The following is a 20,406-nucleotide window of genomic DNA, read 5'->3' as shown; positions in this document are numbered from 1 at the left end:
GTTTTCAGATGCTTTAGTACATCTGATGTCTTAAAGACACTACCTGGTAATTTCACCATTTAGGTACTCTATTATCTAATTGCAAAGTAAAGCTATAATTGATAACTGGGAGCTACATCAATTCTGAAACTGACTCAACTTTAAGCAGAATTCTGTTGAATTCTGAAATACATTGTCCAGTTCGATGCTATAAAAATTACATGTTATAAATATGGTTCTTTTGACTAATTAAAAGGCCAAGTTCTTCCAAACAGATTTGTAGCCTCAAAACGAATAAGCTTATCTTGGCTATAACTGAATAAAATACACTGTGTGCATGATGCTTAAATTGATTAGACTATCCAAGATAAAAAACAATAGAAGACTAATAGGATTTCTAGATATTGATAATGCTACACTATCAAAAATGAAAAAGTGATTTTAAACTGAAACTAATAAAAATAATTCTTTTCTTGCATAGAGTTGAAACACTGATAGAAGTTGTTGATTCTGAAGCTCTATACCTAGGTGGAGAGTTTGTTGGTATATTCAATTCCATACAACAGTTAAAAACCTATCCAAATAGCTCAGAGAGTAGTCCAGGTTTTAAAGATGATCTAGTGGCTACAGGCAAAAATGATATTGTAGAATCTCTAAGAACAAAGAACTGAGGAATAATTCTAAAGTCATTTGGTAGTCCAGGGGTGAAAAACAGAAAGAAAAGAGGTTAGTTTATTAAGCTAACTCTGGAATTTTCATATGCATTATTAAATTAGCAGATTTGATGCAAGAAAATAAACACTAGTAATGCCTACATATATATATATATATGAACTTCTAAAAATACTTTTGAAACACATGATGTAAAATATGGATCCAAGGGATGTGACTTAATTTAGACTTCACTAATTGAAATATGTCATCAGTAATGTAAGTTAACTGATTCAGTAATAATGTAGGAAAATTCAGGCCCTTAATGTTTAATATTAGGGAATGCAATTGCATCATAAACTGTAATTCATTTTACCTCATTTTATTTAGTAAACACTAACATTTTACTATGTAACATGTAGTACTTGAACTTATAAACAATATTTTTTAAAACCTTCTAGCTTGATGGTAAATTTAGGCCAAGTGCCCTCTCACTTTGATATGAATAAGTCAGACTAGAAAAAATCTGTGGAAATCTTTAAAAAAGACTAAAATTTGTCAATGTGTAAGGATACTCTAGGAGCTATAAAAACATAAATACTGATTAGTCATTATTTGAATACAAAGAATATAATATATTTTAGAGTATCAAAGGTATTTCTGATTGTTAGTATAAATACTGCTCTGCATAATCTATATTCATGTTTATTTCTACTAATAAGAGCAACATGTCATTAAAAACTGTAGTGAGCTATAACTGGATATAACAAACTGCTTCTAAGTAATTATAAAGTTCTAATAAAGAACTTCAAATATGAAAGTTAAATTTTACTTTGTTTACCTCTTAAAATTTCCTAGATCCTCTAAACCAGACTGCAAAAAGTAATCCAGATAAGTGCAAAAAAAAAAAAATAAGGACCAAAATTTGTTTTCATCACGTGCTGTTAAAAACTAGTGTTACATGTTATACGCAACTGTTTTAAATAAGTGATATATGAATTCATGAGTCAGTAATCCATTCTGAGAATAATATCTTGGCTTTCTAAAATTTGTCAGGCTATTCACTAACATACCTTACTAACAGTATATAAGAGCTTTGAAGAAAACATTTATTGAATGTCAGTAAGAATTGTGCTAAGAAGGAAGGATACAAGATGATCAAGACCCATTATTACTCTTAAGTAGTTTATAATCTAGTAGGGAGGCAAATAAACAGATAAGATTTCAGCTCTGTGGGGTAAGTCCTGGGGTAGAGAGGTAAATGCCAAAGGGTACAGCAGCACAGCACGGGGGCCCCTGACCCAGTGCAGCTGACTGCCTGGGGAAGGAGGAGGAAACCCGAGAGCCTTACTCGAGGGAGTGAAACCCAGAGCGAGTAGTCAAGACTTACATGTTCTCCAGTGAGGGAAGAAGTTAGAGTACTAGCAAAGACATAGAAACCACAGAGAGCCTGCGAGATTCAAGGAACCGAGAGAAGCCAAAACTAAAACTATAGATAAAGGCAAGCAATGAAATCTGAGTGCTTTACTACACACTTTGGATTTTTCTCTTGAAGGCAAGAAAGAGCCTGTGAAGGTTATTAAGTAGAATAAGGATGGGATTAGATATATAAAGGGCTTCCCTGATAGATCAGTTGGTAAAGAATCTACCTGCAATGTAGGAGACCCCTGTTCAATCCCTGGGTCCGGAAGATCCGCTGGAGAAGGGATAGGCACCCACTCCAGTATTCTTGGGTTTCCCTTGTGGCTCAGCTGGTAAAGAATCCGCCTGCAATGCAGGAGACCTGGGTTCAATCCCTGGGTTGGGAAAATCCCCTAGAGAAGGGAAAGGCTACCCACTCTAGTATTGTGGCCTGGAGAATTCTATGGACTGTATAGTCCATGGGGTCACAAAGAGTTGGACTGAGGACGACTGGACTGAGCGAATTTCACTTTAGATATGTAAATTAGGAAGACCACTATAGAAAAAACTTAGAGCAGAAAACTACAGGAGATAAAAGTAAAGATCAAAAATAAGGATTTGGAACCAAAAGAACAACTTTGAGAGATACTAAAAATTAAGAATGGATATGATTTTGAAATGGGAATGAAGGAGAAAAGGATGACTTCCAGTTTTCTGAATGAACTTACTCAGTAGCTGATGATGCCACCCACTGAGATGGAAGAGAGGAGAAAGAGGGAAAAACTGGGAGAGGAAAGCTGATGGGTTCAGCTCAGTTTTTATCTGCTGAGTGTACAGACCCTTGTGCTCCAAGGCAGCTATGTCTCCTGGAAGGCAGCTGAATGTGCAAGAATGAACATACATACTTATTAAAAACCAACTGATTTTAGGGCCGGATAAAAATAGCTGAAACTCCAGTACTTTGGCCACTTGATGTGAAGAAATGACTCATTGGAAAAGACCCTGATGCTAGGGAAGATTGAAGGTGGGAGGACACGGGGATGACAGAGGATGAGATGGTTGGAGGGCATCACCAACTCGATGGACATGCATGAGTTTGAGTAAGCTCCAGGAGTTGGTGATGGACAGGGAAGCCTGGTATTCTGAAGTCCTTGGGGTCACAAAGAGTTGGACACAACTGAGAGACTGAACTGAAAAATAGGTTCGATTCTAATCTCTGCTACTTAAAAGCTGGTTGACCTTAATATTCTCTAAGCCACAGTTTTCTTATCTGTAAAATGATGACCCTAACAAACACGAAGCAAGGATATGGTAAGGAGTGAAGTTAGTATACAGAAAATGCTAGATGAGCATAAGGTGTGCAATAAATGACACCTCTTGCTACATCTACACCTAGAGAAAAAACTTTTTTTGAAGTAAAATAGGTATGATATAAGTAAATTCTCTTTCATTTTATTATGAACTTTTAAAAAATTTCAGCCTATTTGTCCTTATCTTAATAAATGCCAAACATTTTTTCAAAAAGTTTTGAGATATTAATCAATATATTCTGCAAGATTTAAAGTCATTTAAAGATTTCATTCAAATAGGAATCATTTCACCCAAATGGGAGTTTATTCTATGGTAATGAAAGTTCAAACAAGAAAATTCAAATGTATTTAAGGCATGTGGATGTAATGGGGAAAGCTTTGGACTTGGAGTCAGAAGACTATTGTGAAGTCCCAACTCTGACTTGGGACTTAATAGTCCCAAGCATCCCTTTACACATGCACAAGATGAACAGATTGGCCTGTATTTCTGCTAAGTCTAAGGATGCTGAAGGAGAAGGATTTATGATGTTTACAAAATTAAAGCCATCAAGCCATGAACCCTTGACAAAAACTTCACATTTCCTGTGGGTTAAAAGAGATGAACCCACTCCTGATGACCAAAGAACAGAGGCTTCCATTCTGACTCTGATCTGATCATCATCCGCAGGGGAAGAGTTTAGTACTGGGGAGGGAGAAAAAGAAAGAATGAGAGCAATCTTTCCTTCTCTCGAAATCTCTCCCATTCCTACCACCAATTCAGCAGCTGGGTTTGAGCTGAAAGACCAGAAGGTCAGTCACTCAAGATTTCTGATTCTCAAACCTGGCTGAACATGAACAACACTGAGAACTTAATTAAAAAAAAAAAAAACCAAATTCCACAGCATTAAAATATCACTAGGAGTAAACCCTATATGATTTACAGGGGTTGGGTTTCATTTTGTAAAAAGTGATATGAAGCATCTTGTGTAATAACCTCACTCTAATGTTAAACCTAAGACTATATTGTCTTTAGCTTCATCTAACCATGCTGAATCAAAAATTTGTTCTTAAGTATAAATATACACACCCTATGGTAATTAACTGGATCACCCTGGTTTGCACGGACTCTACCAACTTTAGCTTTGAAAGTTCCAAGTCACAGGAAACTCCTGGGTCCCTGGAAAACAGGGACGGTAGGTCAATCTAGCTCACACGTGCACACACGCATGCACACACACACATTCTTATACAGATGGACACAAACTTTTAAGTAATGCCCAGTGTGTCGGAACAAAGTACAGATATACAGTAGCCTTCTCACAAAGCACTGCCTCTAAGATGACATCATCATTCACTCAGGTACATGGTCACACTTTCAGACCTCAGATGCCACTGCGATCAAAAGACAGGCAGTGAATGGCATAGGTGACATATCATCATACTATCATCCATTTCACTACAGCCCATGCTACTAATATTTAAGTTCAATAACCAGCATTTTAAAAAACTACTCTGAAGCCCCTGCTTCCCAATTGCCTTTGATCTACTTTTGTAAAAACTCAGGCATTTTTGAGGAATAACCTCTACTATTTGACGAATTTTTTAATGGTCTTTGTAATTTTTTGTTACATTTTTTCCTGCAATGATACCAGTGAAATTACATAATAATATATAAAGACATTATACAATGGTCATATCTATCTATAAATTAAAACCTCAATTATCATGTCATTTAAATGAATCACTAACAGAAAGCAAACTAACTTGGAACAACATATATACATCAGAAAGCACATTACTCTGAATTTTAAAATTGAACTCATTTCAGAAATCATTTCCAGAAGCATATTATTATAACAAATATATTGTCCTTTGTTGCCTGATGAGAACCTAAGATTCTAAGATCTAGTCATGATCATACAAGCAAATAATGCACACATGGTAAGTATACATCTCCTCATTTGTGACATCACCAATTGTGGGCAGAACATCTGGGATGCAACTGATGGTACTGTGGGAGTGGGGAGTGAAAGGAGAACCTTCCACTGACTCCCATTGCACACACTCAAGGACTAGTATCACAAAGACACTACTAATAAATTAGGAGGAAAGGCTATATAAGTCCTTTCCCATTGAGAAATCTGAATTTTAGAATGGTTGCCACCAATCTCGTGCATTCCTCCCTGGGCAAAGTGAAAGTCGCTCAGTTGTGTCCGACTCTTTGCAACTCCATGGACTATACAGTCCATGGAATTCTCCAGGTCAGAATACTAGAGTGGGCAGCCTTTCCCTTCTCCAGGGGATCTTCCCAACCCAGGGATCGAACCTGGGTCTCCCGCATTGCAGGTAGATTCTTTATTGGCTGAGCCACAAGGAAGCCCTATAAAGACCTTAGCAAAATAAGAAAATCCCTTCAGGACTGTGGTCGCCACCCTTAAAGTGAACAATAGGCATGCAAGTGATATGCTTCACCTTTCATACTCCTGACATTCAACCCCACATGCACCATCCAAGTACCTCTGGAATAAAACCTAATAAAGGAGGTGTGTAAAACTGTTTAGACAGTAAAAAACACTTTGCACAATTTCAATGCCCTCATCTTTCTATCATTGTCTTTACAAGCAGACAATCAAGGAAGACCTCAATATATGATATCATTAAGCAGAAACAGTATACATTTCCAAAGGTATGTTTTATGATCTTGAAAGAAGATTCAAAATTTGACTAAAAATATGTTTAGCAAAAACTTGCTTTTTACAATATATCCCTTCCAGTATGATTTTGAGTCTTCTTACCACAACATTTTTCAGTAAAACTGAGATAGAATTACGACTTACGGATTGCTCATTTAAATCCTGGGAGTCTTCCATGTGGTTTTCTTACTTCTCCTGCCACCCCCAAGTAGAAGCAGCTTCCTCCAATTAAAAATGGACTATCTGAAACAAAATGATGAAAACAAAGTGGAAAAATGAAAAAGTTATCTTTTAAAATTATTTGTAAAGTTACCAAAACTTTGATTTACATGATAATAATCTGTAGAGACATTATTTTTCAAGAACAAAATTTCTTAATATTGTTCCCATATCTGATAGAAATGATGACCTTGAAAATCACATCATAGTAATACTGAGATAAGTAAACAGCTACTTAGGCATCCTGCAGATAAACAAAAGCATCTGAGGACAACTTCAGAGACCCAGGGTGCAGTAAACACCCAGTGTGCTATTTTGCTGAGAGAGGTCTGTTATTACGCAATTGACAGATCAAAAGTTAAAAGTCTGTGTTTTGTGTTAGTTGCTCAGTCGTATCCAACTCTTTCAGACCCCATGAACTATAGCCCGCCAAGCTCCTCTGTCCATGGGATTCTCCAAGCAATAATACGGGAGTGGGTTGCCATTTCCTTCTCCAAAAGTCTGCATTAACCATTCATTTTCTAAAGAATATAAAATTGAAGAAAATATAATGTGTATTTTAATACGACATCTCCATACTACAGGAAAATTTGTCTCAATTGCCAGATGATCAAATTCTGTTCTAAAAAATATAATGTGATAAAATGCATGCACAATTTTTTAAAAAGAATGAAAATAAGACTATCATGATAAAAAGGTGTTACAGAAATATGTAAGAAGGAAAACTGGTCAGTAAACTACTCAAAAAAATTTATCTTTATTTGATATAATACATTAAAAATTTTCCAGGCAAACTGAAGTCTAAATATACTCTAAGAAAAACAGGCATATATATTTTAAATTCCCATATAGAGAAGACTTATATAATAGAAGCAATGGAATATAACACAAAAAAAGCCAAACACCCCCTTGAGTTCCCCCCCATACCCACAATTAATCACAATTAAAAGATACATGAAAATATAGAAGTATCTCTGCAAATATCAAATTAATAATAAGCTAATGTCCTTGACATAATAAAGAGCTCTTACAGTCTAAACAGAAAAGCATATGCACTCCTACAGAAAAATGGTCAATCACCACAAAACAATGCTCAAGCTCACTAATCTATGAAATGCACTTTAAATTAGTAATGATACATTTCCAGCCCTTCATATTCTAATTCTAAAATAAAATTAAAAGAATATGAGTTTATAAAAAGATCTCTATAAAAAAGTGTTCATTATAAGCATAAACACAGATATAAATTATTAAGCTTACATTTCAAGGAATATTTAGAGACATCAAAAGTTTTCAAAGATATCATTTAAGTGGAAAATAAATATTCCAGTCTGCAGAAGCAATATGTTCCCAACTCACTTTATAGAACATTCAACATATTGGAGGGGTTTTACTTGGTTTTAAGTATTCCCTACTACAACTAGAAAGACATGGTTTTAGTTTCTTTTCTTTTCTGCCCTGCAGTACAGTCTTTAATAAACCAGTTACTTTATTAGAACATAAGACGTTTTAAAATGTACATTGTTTTACATATACACGAACACAGAGACACAAATCAAAGATTCTTTTCTAAAATTTTCTCTAATTTTAATTTTTAAATTTTTAAAAGTCTTAAAATGGGAATGGCAACTTATATGTATGTATTGTGACAGTCTCAGTAAGAAACTGATTACAATTACTCCAAAACCAGAAAGGTGTCATTTTTAAAGAAAAGCACTATTTTAAAGGGCATTTAAGGTGGGGATGAGGAAGGGTAGATATTAACACACTGAAAGGTGTTACAGTATACATCTGAATTTAGGAAGATAGATAGCCAGGGAGTTCTAGATTTAAAGATGTCATTCTTTGTGTTGGAGGTGGCCCTGAGAAATGGTGATGGGAAAGAGCCCAGCTCTTTCCTTTTCACCTCGCACCTTCGTCTTTCTTCTCCCACTCTCCCCCATCTCCTTACAGACCCTCGCATCACATCTGGTTCTCCCTTCCTGTCCTGCTTCTTGCTGATCTCTGGTTTGCTCTTCCCATCCAAGCGGACCTCCTGATCCTTGGCCCGACCACTCTGGCCCACCCTTGCCTTGGATAAGGTGCGCAACTTAGGAAATGTGGCCACTAGTCCAACTGATGCTAAACTGCTAAAATTCTACATCTGCCAGCATCATGAGCCTTCCTCTCTCCTGCAGGAAGAAACTGTAAGGGATTATTTTCTTTACAGTCATTTTCTCCCTACTACCTGGATAATGCAGGTCAGGAAGCAACAGTTAAAACTGGACATGGAACAACAGACTAGTTCCAAATAGGAAAAGGAGTTTGTCAAGGCTGTATATTGTCACCCTGTTTATTTAACTTATATGCAGAGTACATCATGAGAAACGCTGGACTGGAAGAAACACAAACTGGAATCAAGATTGCCAGGGGAAATATCAATAACCTCAGATATGTAGACGACACCACCCTTATGGCAGAAAGTGAAGAGGAACTCAAAAGCCTCTTGATGAAAGTGAAAGTGGAGAGTGAAAAAGTTGGCTTAAAGCTCAACATTCAGAAAATCAAGATCATGGCATCTGGTCCCACCACTTCATAGGAAATAGATGGGGAAACAGTAGAAACAGTGTCAGACTTTATTTTTCTGGGCTCCAAAATCACTACAGATGGTGACTGCAGCCATGAAATTAAAAGACGCTTATTCCTTGGAAGGAAAGTTATGACCAACCTAGATAGCATATTCAAAAGCAGAGACATAACTTTGCCAACAAAGGTTCATCTAGTCAAGGCTATGGTTTTTCCTGTGGTCATGTATGGATGTGAGAGTTGGACTGTGAAGAAGGCTGAGCGCTGAAGAATTGATGCTTTTGAACTGTGGTGTTGGAGAAGACTCTTGAGAGTCCCTTGGACTGCAAGGAGATCCAACCGGTCCATTCTGAAGATCAGCCCTGGGATTTCTTTGGAAGGAATGATGCTAAAGCTGAAACTCCAGTACTTTGGCCACCTCATGCGAAGAGCTGACTCATTGGAAAAGACTCTGATGCTGGGAGGGATTGGGGGCAGGAGGAGAAGGGGATGAAGAGGATGAGATGGCTGGATGGCATCGCTGACTCCATGGACGTGAGTCTCAGTGAACTCCGGGAGTTGGTGATGGACAGGGAGGCCTGGCGTGCTGCGATTCATGGGGTCGCAAAGAGTCGGACACGACTGAGCGACTGATCTGATCTGATCTGATCCGACCTGGATAACAAATTAGCCAAGTACTGTCTTAAAGGGGGAATCTAATGTTCCTTTTCATCTAATAGATGGGTAAGATGAATGGCAAAAATACTGTACCAGAGTATCAAGGGAAGAAACATTAAATTCAGCTATGTAAAAACAAAACCAAAACTTTTTATTTCTGAATAGAGAAAAATAGCCCGCAAAATAAAAAGATACAACAGATTATAAAAATATCTTCAATAAATACTATAAAGATGACTTTAAAAGCAAAAATATTGCTAAGACAAAGTTTACTGCTACTGCTAAGTCACGTCAATCGTGTCCAACTCTGTGCGACCCCATAGACGGCAGCCCAACAGGCTCCTCTGTCCCTGGGATTCTCCAGGCAAGAATACTGGAGTGGGTTGCCATTTCCTTCTCCAGTGCATGAAAGTGAAAAGTCAAAGTGAAGTCGCTCAGTCGTGTCAGATTCTTCGCGACCCCATGGACTGTAGCCTACCAGACTCCTCCATCCATGGGATTCTCCAGGCAAGAGTACTGGAGTGGGGTGCCATTGCCTTCTCCGAGGCAAAGTTTAAGGAACTATTAAATGACTAAGCAAAGATATGAAAAATCACTATTTAAAATGTAAGTAATAAACAAATATTTGAAAAAGTATTCACTTTCACAGTTGCCAAAATATGCAAACTTAAGCAACACGTATACAGTTTGGATTCCTATACATATCTTCAATAACTAATCATTTTAAATATTATTAATACCCAGTGTCAGAAAGGATACTATGAAAATGCTGTCCTCATTCAACTGCCACTGAAATGCCAAGTTTTCTAATATTTTTAGAAAGCAGTCTGTCACTGCATTTTAAAATATGTTTAAACTTTTTTACCCAATGTATCAACTTTCCTAGGGAGTAAACCATTTCCTTCCAAAAGTGACAAGGTATTCACTACAGTGGCATTCACAGTAATAAAAATTAGATGTAGCTTCATCTTTGCAGAGCATTGATTAAACAAATTATGGTCAAAAAATTTAATATAAATGCAAAGCTCAGAAGTACAATTATAAAAATGACATGAAAAGCAAAAAGTACTGATTATATAGTAAGTAAAAAAAAATCGGAACACAAAATTTTAGCTATGCTAATACTAATGTAAATTTAGCATGTATTTGGGTATTGGTTAAAAAGAAACATAAAAAATATACATAATTTGATAAAGAATTATGTCTTTGGCTTCACATACTTTGATTATTGTTGATTCTATTGCCTCTTTGCAATAAATTATATTTTATTTTTTTCCACCATAATACAGGAAGACAGAGTAAGTAAAACCAAATGATGCTAAAATGATTTCACAAGATCAGTTAAAAGCACAGTAAACAATGAAAGGGAATTTTCCAAGTAGTAGATTCTATCTTCAAGTGAACTCTGTGTCTTTCTCTGGGAAATAAATTTCAAAACCAGAGTAATTTCTTTAAGGCAAGTATTCTTTATCCTATTTATCAGTGTCATCTATAGCACCTATCTTAGTGTCTGGTGAACATTACGTGGTTAACAAATATTAACTGAATGGATGACAAAATTAATGGTGGATGAAATCATACATAATGTATTTGACAATGCAAACAAAAAGTGTAAACAGTCATATAACTTAATTTTGAAAATTCTGTCTCAAATATGTGGCTATGTTAAGCAAAATGCTATGCTTTTCAGGTAGAATATTGTAACTTTTCAAAAAATTTAATATTGAGAATAGTCCATTTTAAATACCATTAGGCAAATAGGTATTTTCCTATTTGCCTCACACAGTACCTGGTGGACTAATCTCAATATTAAATTTTCAGCTTCCCTGGTGGCTCAGATGGTAAAGAATCTGCCATCAATGCAGGAGACCTGGGTTTGATCCCTGTGTTCGGAAGATCCCCTGAAGGAAATGGCAATCTACTCCAGTGTTCTCGCCTGGAAAATTCCATGGAGAGAGGAGGAGCCTGGCAGGCTACAGTTCATAGGGTCGCAAAGAGTCAGCCACAACTGAGCAACTGAGCACACATATGCAACAATAAAATACTTATAATAATATGACTATTATAATCAAATGTAGCCTATTATTTATTTATAACATAGTATGTCATTTTAGTTTCCTAAAGTTGCTGTTATAAAGTACTAAGATTAGGTGGCTTAAACAACAGAAATCTATTCTCTCATAGGTCTGACAGTACAAAGTCCTAAATTAACACACTGGAAGATTCATGCCCTCTCTGGAGGCTCTAGAAAGGAATCATTCTTTGTCTGTTCCTAATTTCTGGTGTTTACCAGCAATCCTTAGCATCCCCTGGCTAGTAGATGCATCTTAGTGTGGCCATCACATAATATTCTCCCTGCCTCTCTCTCCAAAGAACTTCCTCTGTCCAAATATCCCTATTCTTACAAGTACACCAGCTATTGGACTAGAACCCACTCTAATCTGGTCAAATCTCATTTTAACTCGATTACATCTGCAAAGACCCTATTTCCAAGTAAGGTAGCATTCACAAGTAAGGTGGTTATAACTTAAACCTATCTTTTGAGAAAAACAACTCAACCCAAAACACATGATCACGCTAAAATAATATTAAGATGTGATCGAGGTTTAAATATAGAAGATTGAAGGCAGGAGGAGAAGGGGATGACAGAGGATAATATGGTTAGATGGCATCACAGACTCGATGGACATGAGTTTGAGCAAGCTCCGGGAATTGGTGATGGACAGGGAAGCCTGGCGTTCTGCAGTTCATGGGGTCTCAAAGAGTCGAACACAACTGAGCGATTTAACTGAACTGAAGGTTTAAACGTAGTATTTCCAGAAAAGATACACAAGAATTAAATTAAGAATATCAATCACTAGGAAAGAACTGATAATATTCTAGAAGGACTACCATCTCTGGGCACTCACTGGTGCTAACTCAAGTGAAATTAAACATTAAGACAGCCAGAAAACTGTTGAAGCATAAGAGAATAAAGCAAAGACTAGCCTTTTTCTGTTAACCATTGCTTCAGAATCTACTTAATGTTCCAGTTGGGGAGTTATTTGCATCAATGTTCCATGTTACAACATAATACTTTGCTTTATATTTCCTTAAAATTGAGATTGTTACTTAGTTTAACTGTTTTACGGTAACATGAATTTATTTCTTTGCCAAACACTCTAAAGTACTAAAATATTACGAGCCCAGTGATTTTATATTACTGGACCAAGTAAAACTACCTGGGCTAATTGCAGACACAGTATTATTTTACATCATAATTTAGCAATGGTTGTTATGCTAAGTCCTTTAACATTTAATATTCACAAATACATGAGAAAAAGACAAGACCATTCTTCAAATCAAATAAGAGAAGTATTACCTCATAATAAAGATATAAAATTAAGGAATAACAGTAACCTCATGCTGTTTTATGAGGCAATAATTTAGTTCCAAGCTCTATTTCAAGGCCATTCTCCCCGAAATGGTAAATTTCGAACAGGAATCACAGCGACCTCACTCATTCTGTGTTAGATTATTTCTTCTAAAGTTAGGTTTTCAACATACAGAAAATTGATCATATCCTTTTCTTGAACTCTGCCCTAGACATAAGGTGGAAACTCCTGTCCTATGGAAAATCAGAATTTAAAAAATCAGCAAATTTTCTAATTTAAACATATGATGAGATTATATATCAAATGTTAAAAACATTTCTCAGAAACGGCATGAGATATTTAGACTTAGAAATGGCACAGAAAGGACACTGTGCTTTCAAGAAAGAGAAGATGCTGAAAGAAGTAGGAAGAGCTTGTGGAGTCTGTGTGATGTAACCCTAATCCTCTGTCTTTCTAAGCAAACCATCAATACTAGACTAACAAGGCATGCTTTCCCTTGGTTGTGTGTGTGTGTGTGTGTGTGTGCGTGCTCAGTCATGTCCGACTCTTTGATACCCCATGGACTGTAGCCCACCATGCTCCTCTGTTCATGGAATTCTTCAGGCAGGAATACTGGAGTGGGTTGCCATTTATTCCTCCAGGGGATCTTCCTGACCCAGGGATCAAACCTGAGTCTCATCAATCACCTTCATTGCAGGCAGATTCTTTACCACTCGCACCACCGGGGAAGCCCTTACTCTGGCTAAAGGCAAATGTGAAGGGTGAAGGGGTGCTCCCTGTTTCAGAGCTGGCATGGAACTAAGACAGAAGCTGCAGGGGGTGGGTGGGGGGTGGCTATTCTGCTGGACTATATACACAGATGGCAAGGCCTCCCACTGATCATTAAAGCTTAACACCTGTCATCGACTCCTTGTCACTCCTCTCCACATTCAATAAAGGACCTAGCAATACCTCAAGGAGTTCACTCGAATCCCTCCATGTTTCACTCCTCACAGATACTATAGTAGTTCAAGCCATCACCTTCCCTACATTGAAGCAGCAGCCTCCTAAGGGCCCTCCATCCTGCTCCCTGGACCTCATTTTTCACGGCATAGTCAGAGTGATAGCTTTAAAATAAAGATCGGATTATGTTCTCTTCAACCCAGAGCTTTGCCCCTTTCCTTGGGATAAACCATTCTTTCATTGGTGCTACTGCAGCTCTGGCAATACATCAGTCTGCCAAAATGACCCACGACAGGTGACCAGAAGTCATATGCTTTTGTTCCCTGGGGCCATGGACCAAAGTAGAAGTTTAGGGAGAGCTCCATCTTCCTTCTCCCTGAGTTCCAGGCCTTATTCCACAGTCCTTGCCATCCCTTCACCCTATCACTACCATCACACTGCTCTGCGGGCAAAGGTTGGGAATTCCACCAGGAGTCTCCTGTGAGGGTGCATGCACAGTAGAGGCTATGTTTGCGTCTTGCTGCAGTGCAAAGAAAAAAGGAAGAAGGAAAGAGACTACATTCCTCCACCCATCTTCCAAATGCCGAGTATGCATGCCTATCTGCTAAATTGCTCAGTGGTGTCCAACTGTTTTTGTGACCTTATCGACTATAGCCCACCAGGCTCCTCTGTCCATGGGATTCTCCAAGAATACTGAAGTGGGTTGCCATGCCCTTCTCTAGGGGATCTTACCCACCCAGGAATTGAACCCACTTCTCTTGCATTAGCAAGCAGGTTCTTTACCCCTAGTTACACATGGGAAGCCCAAATATCTAGTACATTCTTAGGGTAAGATATCAAGATTGCACCCCACCCAAACTCTTGTTCTAGCTCCTGTGAAGATTCTGCAGTGGAGATGGAAGTGTGTGGATAGTTCTGTCCATAACCTCTGACACAGCCCCTATTCTACTGTAGGTGGGGGCTTCAGAGGATTTATTATACATGAAAAGTCTTCTAGACCAAGGCAAGGTGTCTGGCATTCCATTATATTCTATCATTTAGAACAGCTAATCTATTGTTTGACTTGCAGATTATCAAATTGTAAATGAATTTTCAAAAACATTTGTGTATAAAATTAAGGTTTGCTTGCATGTGAAGTGAAGTCGCTCAGTCAGTCCGACTCTTTGCAACCCCATAGACTGCAGCCTACCAGGTTCCTCTGTCCATGGGATTTTCTAGGCAATAGTACTGGAGTGGGTTGCCATTTCCTGCTCCAGGGGATCTTCCCAACCCAGGGCTCGAACCTGGGTCTCCCACATTGTAGACAGACGCTTTACCGTCTGAGCCACCAGGGAAGTCCCATGAGGGTACTTATATACCTATTGTTGTTGTTTAGTCTCTAAGTGGTGTCCAGTGCTTTTGCAACCCCATGGATTGTTGCCTGTCAGGTTTCTCTGTTCATGGGATTTCCCAGGCAAGAATACTGGAGTGGGTTGCCATTTCCTTCTCCAGGGGATCTTCCAGGGATTGAACCCACAAGTCCTGCATTGCAGGCAGATTCTTTACTGCTGAGCCACCAGGGAAGCCCATATACATCTATGAATATCACACTGACCAGTATTCATCTTATAGCACATTAAGTCCCCCAGGACTTTTCCAGTGACATCAAATTACTTCAGTCTAATGACTCGTCACTATCCCTTCCAATGGCTTAGGATGTAGGCCCGAGAAAGTACCAGGCTACTCCTCCATCAGTGGCAAAATCTCTAGCATATAAAACTTGGGATGCTATTTTTTACTATTGCCATGAGTAAAAAGCTGATCTGCTAGGGAGAGACAGAAATGAGCTGACCCAGAAAGAGAAGCAAAAACAGGAGATGGCAAGAAAGTCCTGGCAGAATTCAAGTCCCTGGATCCTGTTACTCATGAAGCCTCACTGTCTCTCTGCTCTTCCTGCTGCATCGTTGCTCAGTGCTTCGTTGGATTCCATGAGCAATCCTCATAATCTCCAACTAAATTCTCTCCTTTACTAAGAGACTGCCTCACATAAAACTGCAATTGTATAAGAGGTCTAACAAGTTTTATTCCCACTGCATTCTTGAGTTATTACAGCTGGAATCAACTGTCAAGAATGACACTGCCTTTAGATCCTCCGCACCAAGTTCCCCTCATCGCCCTCCAAATTTCGTTAATGGGTCTCTGAAGCTGGGTCAGGCATTGGCTCGTTCCAGCTGCTCAGGAAGCATGCCAGAGAGGGAAGCCAACAGCGCAAAGAACACCTAGCTCCAACTCTATGGCCAACTGTTCAGAAAGGTAAGATGGGCATTCTGTGCCCATGCACATGACTCTTGTCCCTGCTTGTACAAAAGGAAAACAGAAAAGGTGTCCAATAAACAGATCGAGGTGAACAGTAATGTCTGGCTTCAATCTCCTTAAATGAAGTCAAGCTAAAAAGTAGATGCTGAGCTATTTTTGAACTGTTTACAAGACAGGGCATGGATTTTGCAAAATGGTCCATTTAACACAAAATGTTTAAAAATAATGAGGTTAATTTCTCATGCTAAAAAATGATAACAAGCTGAATTTCATGATAATTATGGTTTCCCAGCTGGCACTAGTGGTAAAGAACTCGACTGCCAATGCAGGAGACGCAAGAGACACGGGTTAAATCCCTGGGTCAGGAAGATACCCTGGAGGAGGGCATACTAACCCACTTCAATATTCTTGGCTGGAGAATCCCGTGGACAGAGGAGGCTAGCAGGCTACAGTTCTTAGGGATACACAGAGTCAGACACGACTGAAGCGACTGAGCACGCACACATGCGTTTGGGTCCTTAGTGATATACAGATTCATTTGATAGTAGCCATCTTCCTGGAATTATAAATTACCATCACTTGATTTTTGACAGTAAGGGCCAGCCAAGGTTATGTTTTGTTTGTGTTTGCTAATTGTTGATGGTTGGCTAGTCAACTTAGAAAACACGCATATAATTGAAACCAGCTAGTCTCACAGAAACATCTCGAAGAATTTTGAGCTTGGCAACTTTTATTACACCTACATATTCTGTAACCTACTTTCTTTTTCATGCATCCCTTGTTGTTCTTCCCATACTACGAATTCCCTGACTGCAGAGCTTTCTGCATTTATTGTAATAGTTCACTGAACTATGAAGCCTGACAGAAAAGAACTATTTGAGCCTTTCTGAATAAACTATCTGCTCTTCTCTCCTCTTGAGACCCCAGAAGTCTAAAAAATGTCTTTCTGGAGGAAACAGAAATGCAGTGACTCCCAGTAAAGACTTAGGGGCTTCCCCGGTGGCTCAGTGGGTAAACAATCCACTTGCAAAGCAGGAGAGGCAGGTTTGATCCCTGGGTTGGAAGTTCCCCTGGAGGAGAGCATGGCAACTCACTCCAGTATTCTTGCCTGGAGAATCCCATGGACAAAGGACCCTGTACAGTTCATGACATTGTAAAATACTAAACAACAACATCAACAAAGTAAAGACTTTAGGAATAAAACAAGTCTATATGTGAGTCCTTGCTTTCCTACTGGATAACTATGGCCTTGGGATAGTTCATAAATACCTTTGAATATCATCCTCTTCATCCATCATATATGAACACTAATAATACCTATATTTTGTTAGGATTAAATAAAATCATGTATTTCAAAAATGTAAGCCATTTACTAATGACAGACTGGAAGAAAATTTCTGTTTTATTCATTCTTCATATAATTAAAATATTTTAAGTTTTTTCTATATAGTAGAATTATACTTATGTGATTTCTATGAAAATAATTTTTAACTCTGTCCAACTAAGAATGTTATACTAATCAGTTATTTTCAGGAACTGCATTAACTATCTATATATAGGCAGTTAGTAGCCCTTGTCACCAATCTTGAACCAATTTTCTGAACTCACACTAGTTTGTAAAAATGAACAGTTTTTGATATTTTGATCAGGTGAGATTCAGATCAGATTAGATCAGATCAGTCGCTCAGTCATGTCCGACTCTTTATGACCCCATGAATCGCAGCACACCAGGCCTCCCTGTCCATCACCAACTCCCGGAGTTCACTCAGACTCACGTCCATCGAGTCAGTGATGCCATCTAGCCATCTCATCCTCTGTCGTCCCCTTCTCCTCCTGCCCCCAATCCCTCCCAGCATCAGAGTCTTTTCCAATGAGTCAACTCTTCGCATGAGGTGGCCAAAGTACTAGAGTTTCAGCTTTAGCATCATTCCTTCCAAAGAAATCCCAGGGCTGATCTCCTTCAGAATGGACTGGTTGGATCTCCTTGCAGTCCAAGGGACTCTCAAGAGTCTTCTCCAACACCACAGTACCTTTTACCTATTTTGAGTTTGCCATTATACAAAGCAAAGAAGTTGTGATTGGTTTCTTTAGCACTCAGAGACTGAGTTTACAGTAACAGAATTATAGATGAGTACATAAAAGAGAACACATTTTCAGAAAAGAGCATGAGCAAGGAATTGGCATTCAGTGTTAACAGAATGCTGAGAAGTTCTGAATTGGCAAAAACAGGAGTAAAGTGCTAAATACTAGTGAATACATACACTTTGTTATTACTGCTTTGATACCTTTGAAACACAAAAAATGAATGGTAAATATGATATAACTGCAACAATACATCTACCTCCAACTTATGAAAAATAGGGACCAGTGACTGGAGTTAAGGGGCAGGCAACTAACTTGAAGGCCGTTGTGATAATCTGAATAAGAAATCAGGAGAACCTGGACTGATAATGGCGACTGAAAGAAGCCTAGAGAAAAGATGGATATGTGGGATTACATGAAAGACAAATCTTTATCAGGCAAATGCAACTGATATGTAACCAGTAAGACAAACATAATTATCAGGTGTCACACCTGGATTCTAGAGAAACTGGTGATATGAAAAAGTTGAGCAGAAAATTTTTTCTGCTCTGTTTGCATATAACTGTTTTGCTGACCTTATGTTCATTTATAAAGATGGGCAGAAAACAACAGCAAGAGGCAACACAGGAAGGAAGAAGTCTGAGAAGTTCATCTCTTTTACCGAAGAGAAGCTAGGACAACTCATCCTGTCATCTAACTCAATGAGGAAGTCTGTCAGGTGAAAGAGCTTTGGGGAAGAGAGTAAGAGAAAATCATTGAGATAAATCAAACCTCAGCCTCACACAAATGTAACTCTAAATTGTTACTGCATCACTAGCATGGAAACCTCAAGCCAAAATATTAAAATCAGGATTGAGCCAGAGATTTGAACTCCCTAGACTCCAGGGAAGCAAATGAAAAACTGGCCCACAGGGCATAAAGGATTCTGAAATAAAAATTCATCAAAAGTGATAAGCTACACCAGGAAACAAAACACCACAGAGACTACAGATGCAACAACAGGAGATTTGGAACCCCCAAATTTGAGATTAATGATAATCGGAAAGATCTCATACATATAATAAGTGTGCTTAAAATAATTAAAGAAGAAATAGAAACAAAATTGAAGGACCCACGAATCGCAAAAAGTAAATACACAAATTTGGAAAAGAACCTTAAAAGTGTTTTTAAAAATATATCCATTGAAATTTCAAACAAGAAATGAATGAAATAAACAGCTGATTAGATTCAGCTAAGGAAACAATTTGTAAAGTAGAAGATAAAACTCGGGAAGTACCCCACCCCCATAAAAGAAAGAAATAAAAACAAAAACAATAGCAGCAACACAAACCTATCTTTTCCTCTAAAGTTTTCTGTCTTACCAATTTCAAAGAAATAAAGGTGTGACACCTGAAAATCATGGTTTTTATTTTGCGAGTAGGGGATCCAATATATAACAAAGTAAATATGAGAGAGATAAAATATAGCAGTAAATTTGACTTCCCTAAATACAAGTTTCATGCCTGAACTGTGTCTATAGAGAATAACAGTTAAGAATTTAATTAAATGTAATGCTCTTTACCTTCCTAAAATTTGGGACACCTAAAGTGAATTTTATTTACCCAGATTTTTTAATTGAGGCATCCAAGAAAGGTTTTTTCCCAAGAAAGTTTGAATACCTTCTTTTCTCCCAAATTTCCCTATAGCATCAGAGTATAAAAGCATCCACTGACTTTGTAACTGCATTAACAATAGAATCACATTTACAAAATCTGCCATTTAGCATCTAGTAATCCAAATAATTTCCTAAAGGTCAAAGTTGAAAGAATTCAGAAAATAATCTCAAATAAATCTTATGTTCAGTTCAATTCCATGCTTTGCTTCCCTAAAGTATGACTTTAAAGGCAAACTTAGAGAGACAGAGACTATGAATGAAATTCACAGCATCTTACTTCTTTGTCTTGGGATCATAAGGGGTATAGAAGTAAGTGGGGTTTATTAAAAGACTGATCATATGAGTTTGTAGACATAATCCTTGAAGCTTCTGAGATTCAGCGAATAGAACCATCTACTTCTCCTCTTTCTTTCTTTCAATTCTTCCTTACCTATTAGTCTTAAAAATCTACTTTTCAGAACTTCCACTCTGGTCTGCTCACAGAGCAGAAATTGAATCCTGCTTTTTTATGTGTGGCAGATACATAGATATCAGATATTAAGAAATATCTTAATATTCTTAAGATACTAGAATAAGTATCTCATACACTAGATATTAAAAAGTGC

At 37.9% G+C, this 20,406-nt stretch overlaps 1 protein-coding gene across 13 annotated transcripts in view; it reads right to left on the bottom strand.

Moving 5' to 3' along the window:
* The window catches only part of EYA4 (EYA transcriptional coactivator and phosphatase 4), a 365,529-nt gene that overhangs the window by 280,450 nt on the left and 64,673 nt on the right, over positions 1 to 20,406 (bottom strand). For all 13 annotated transcript variants that reach the window (XR_003512655.1, XM_027551598.1, XM_027551599.1 and 10 more), the window contains exon 2: positions 6,158 to 6,256. Coding sequence is in view for 12 of the 13 variants with exons in the window: in XM_027551598.1 (XP_027407399.1) it covers positions 6,158 to 6,190 (33 nt within the window). In the remaining variant the exon portion in view is untranslated. The remainder of the gene's footprint in view (positions 1 to 6,157; positions 6,257 to 20,406) is intronic.

Source organism: Bos indicus x Bos taurus, chromosome 9 (genome assembly GCF_003369695.1).
Source record: "Bos indicus x Bos taurus breed Angus x Brahman F1 hybrid chromosome 9, Bos_hybrid_MaternalHap_v2.0, whole genome shotgun sequence".
Taxonomy (NCBI): domain Eukaryota; kingdom Metazoa; phylum Chordata; class Mammalia; order Artiodactyla; family Bovidae; genus Bos; species Bos indicus x Bos taurus.
This window is presented reverse-complemented; position numbering and strand designations above follow the sequence as displayed.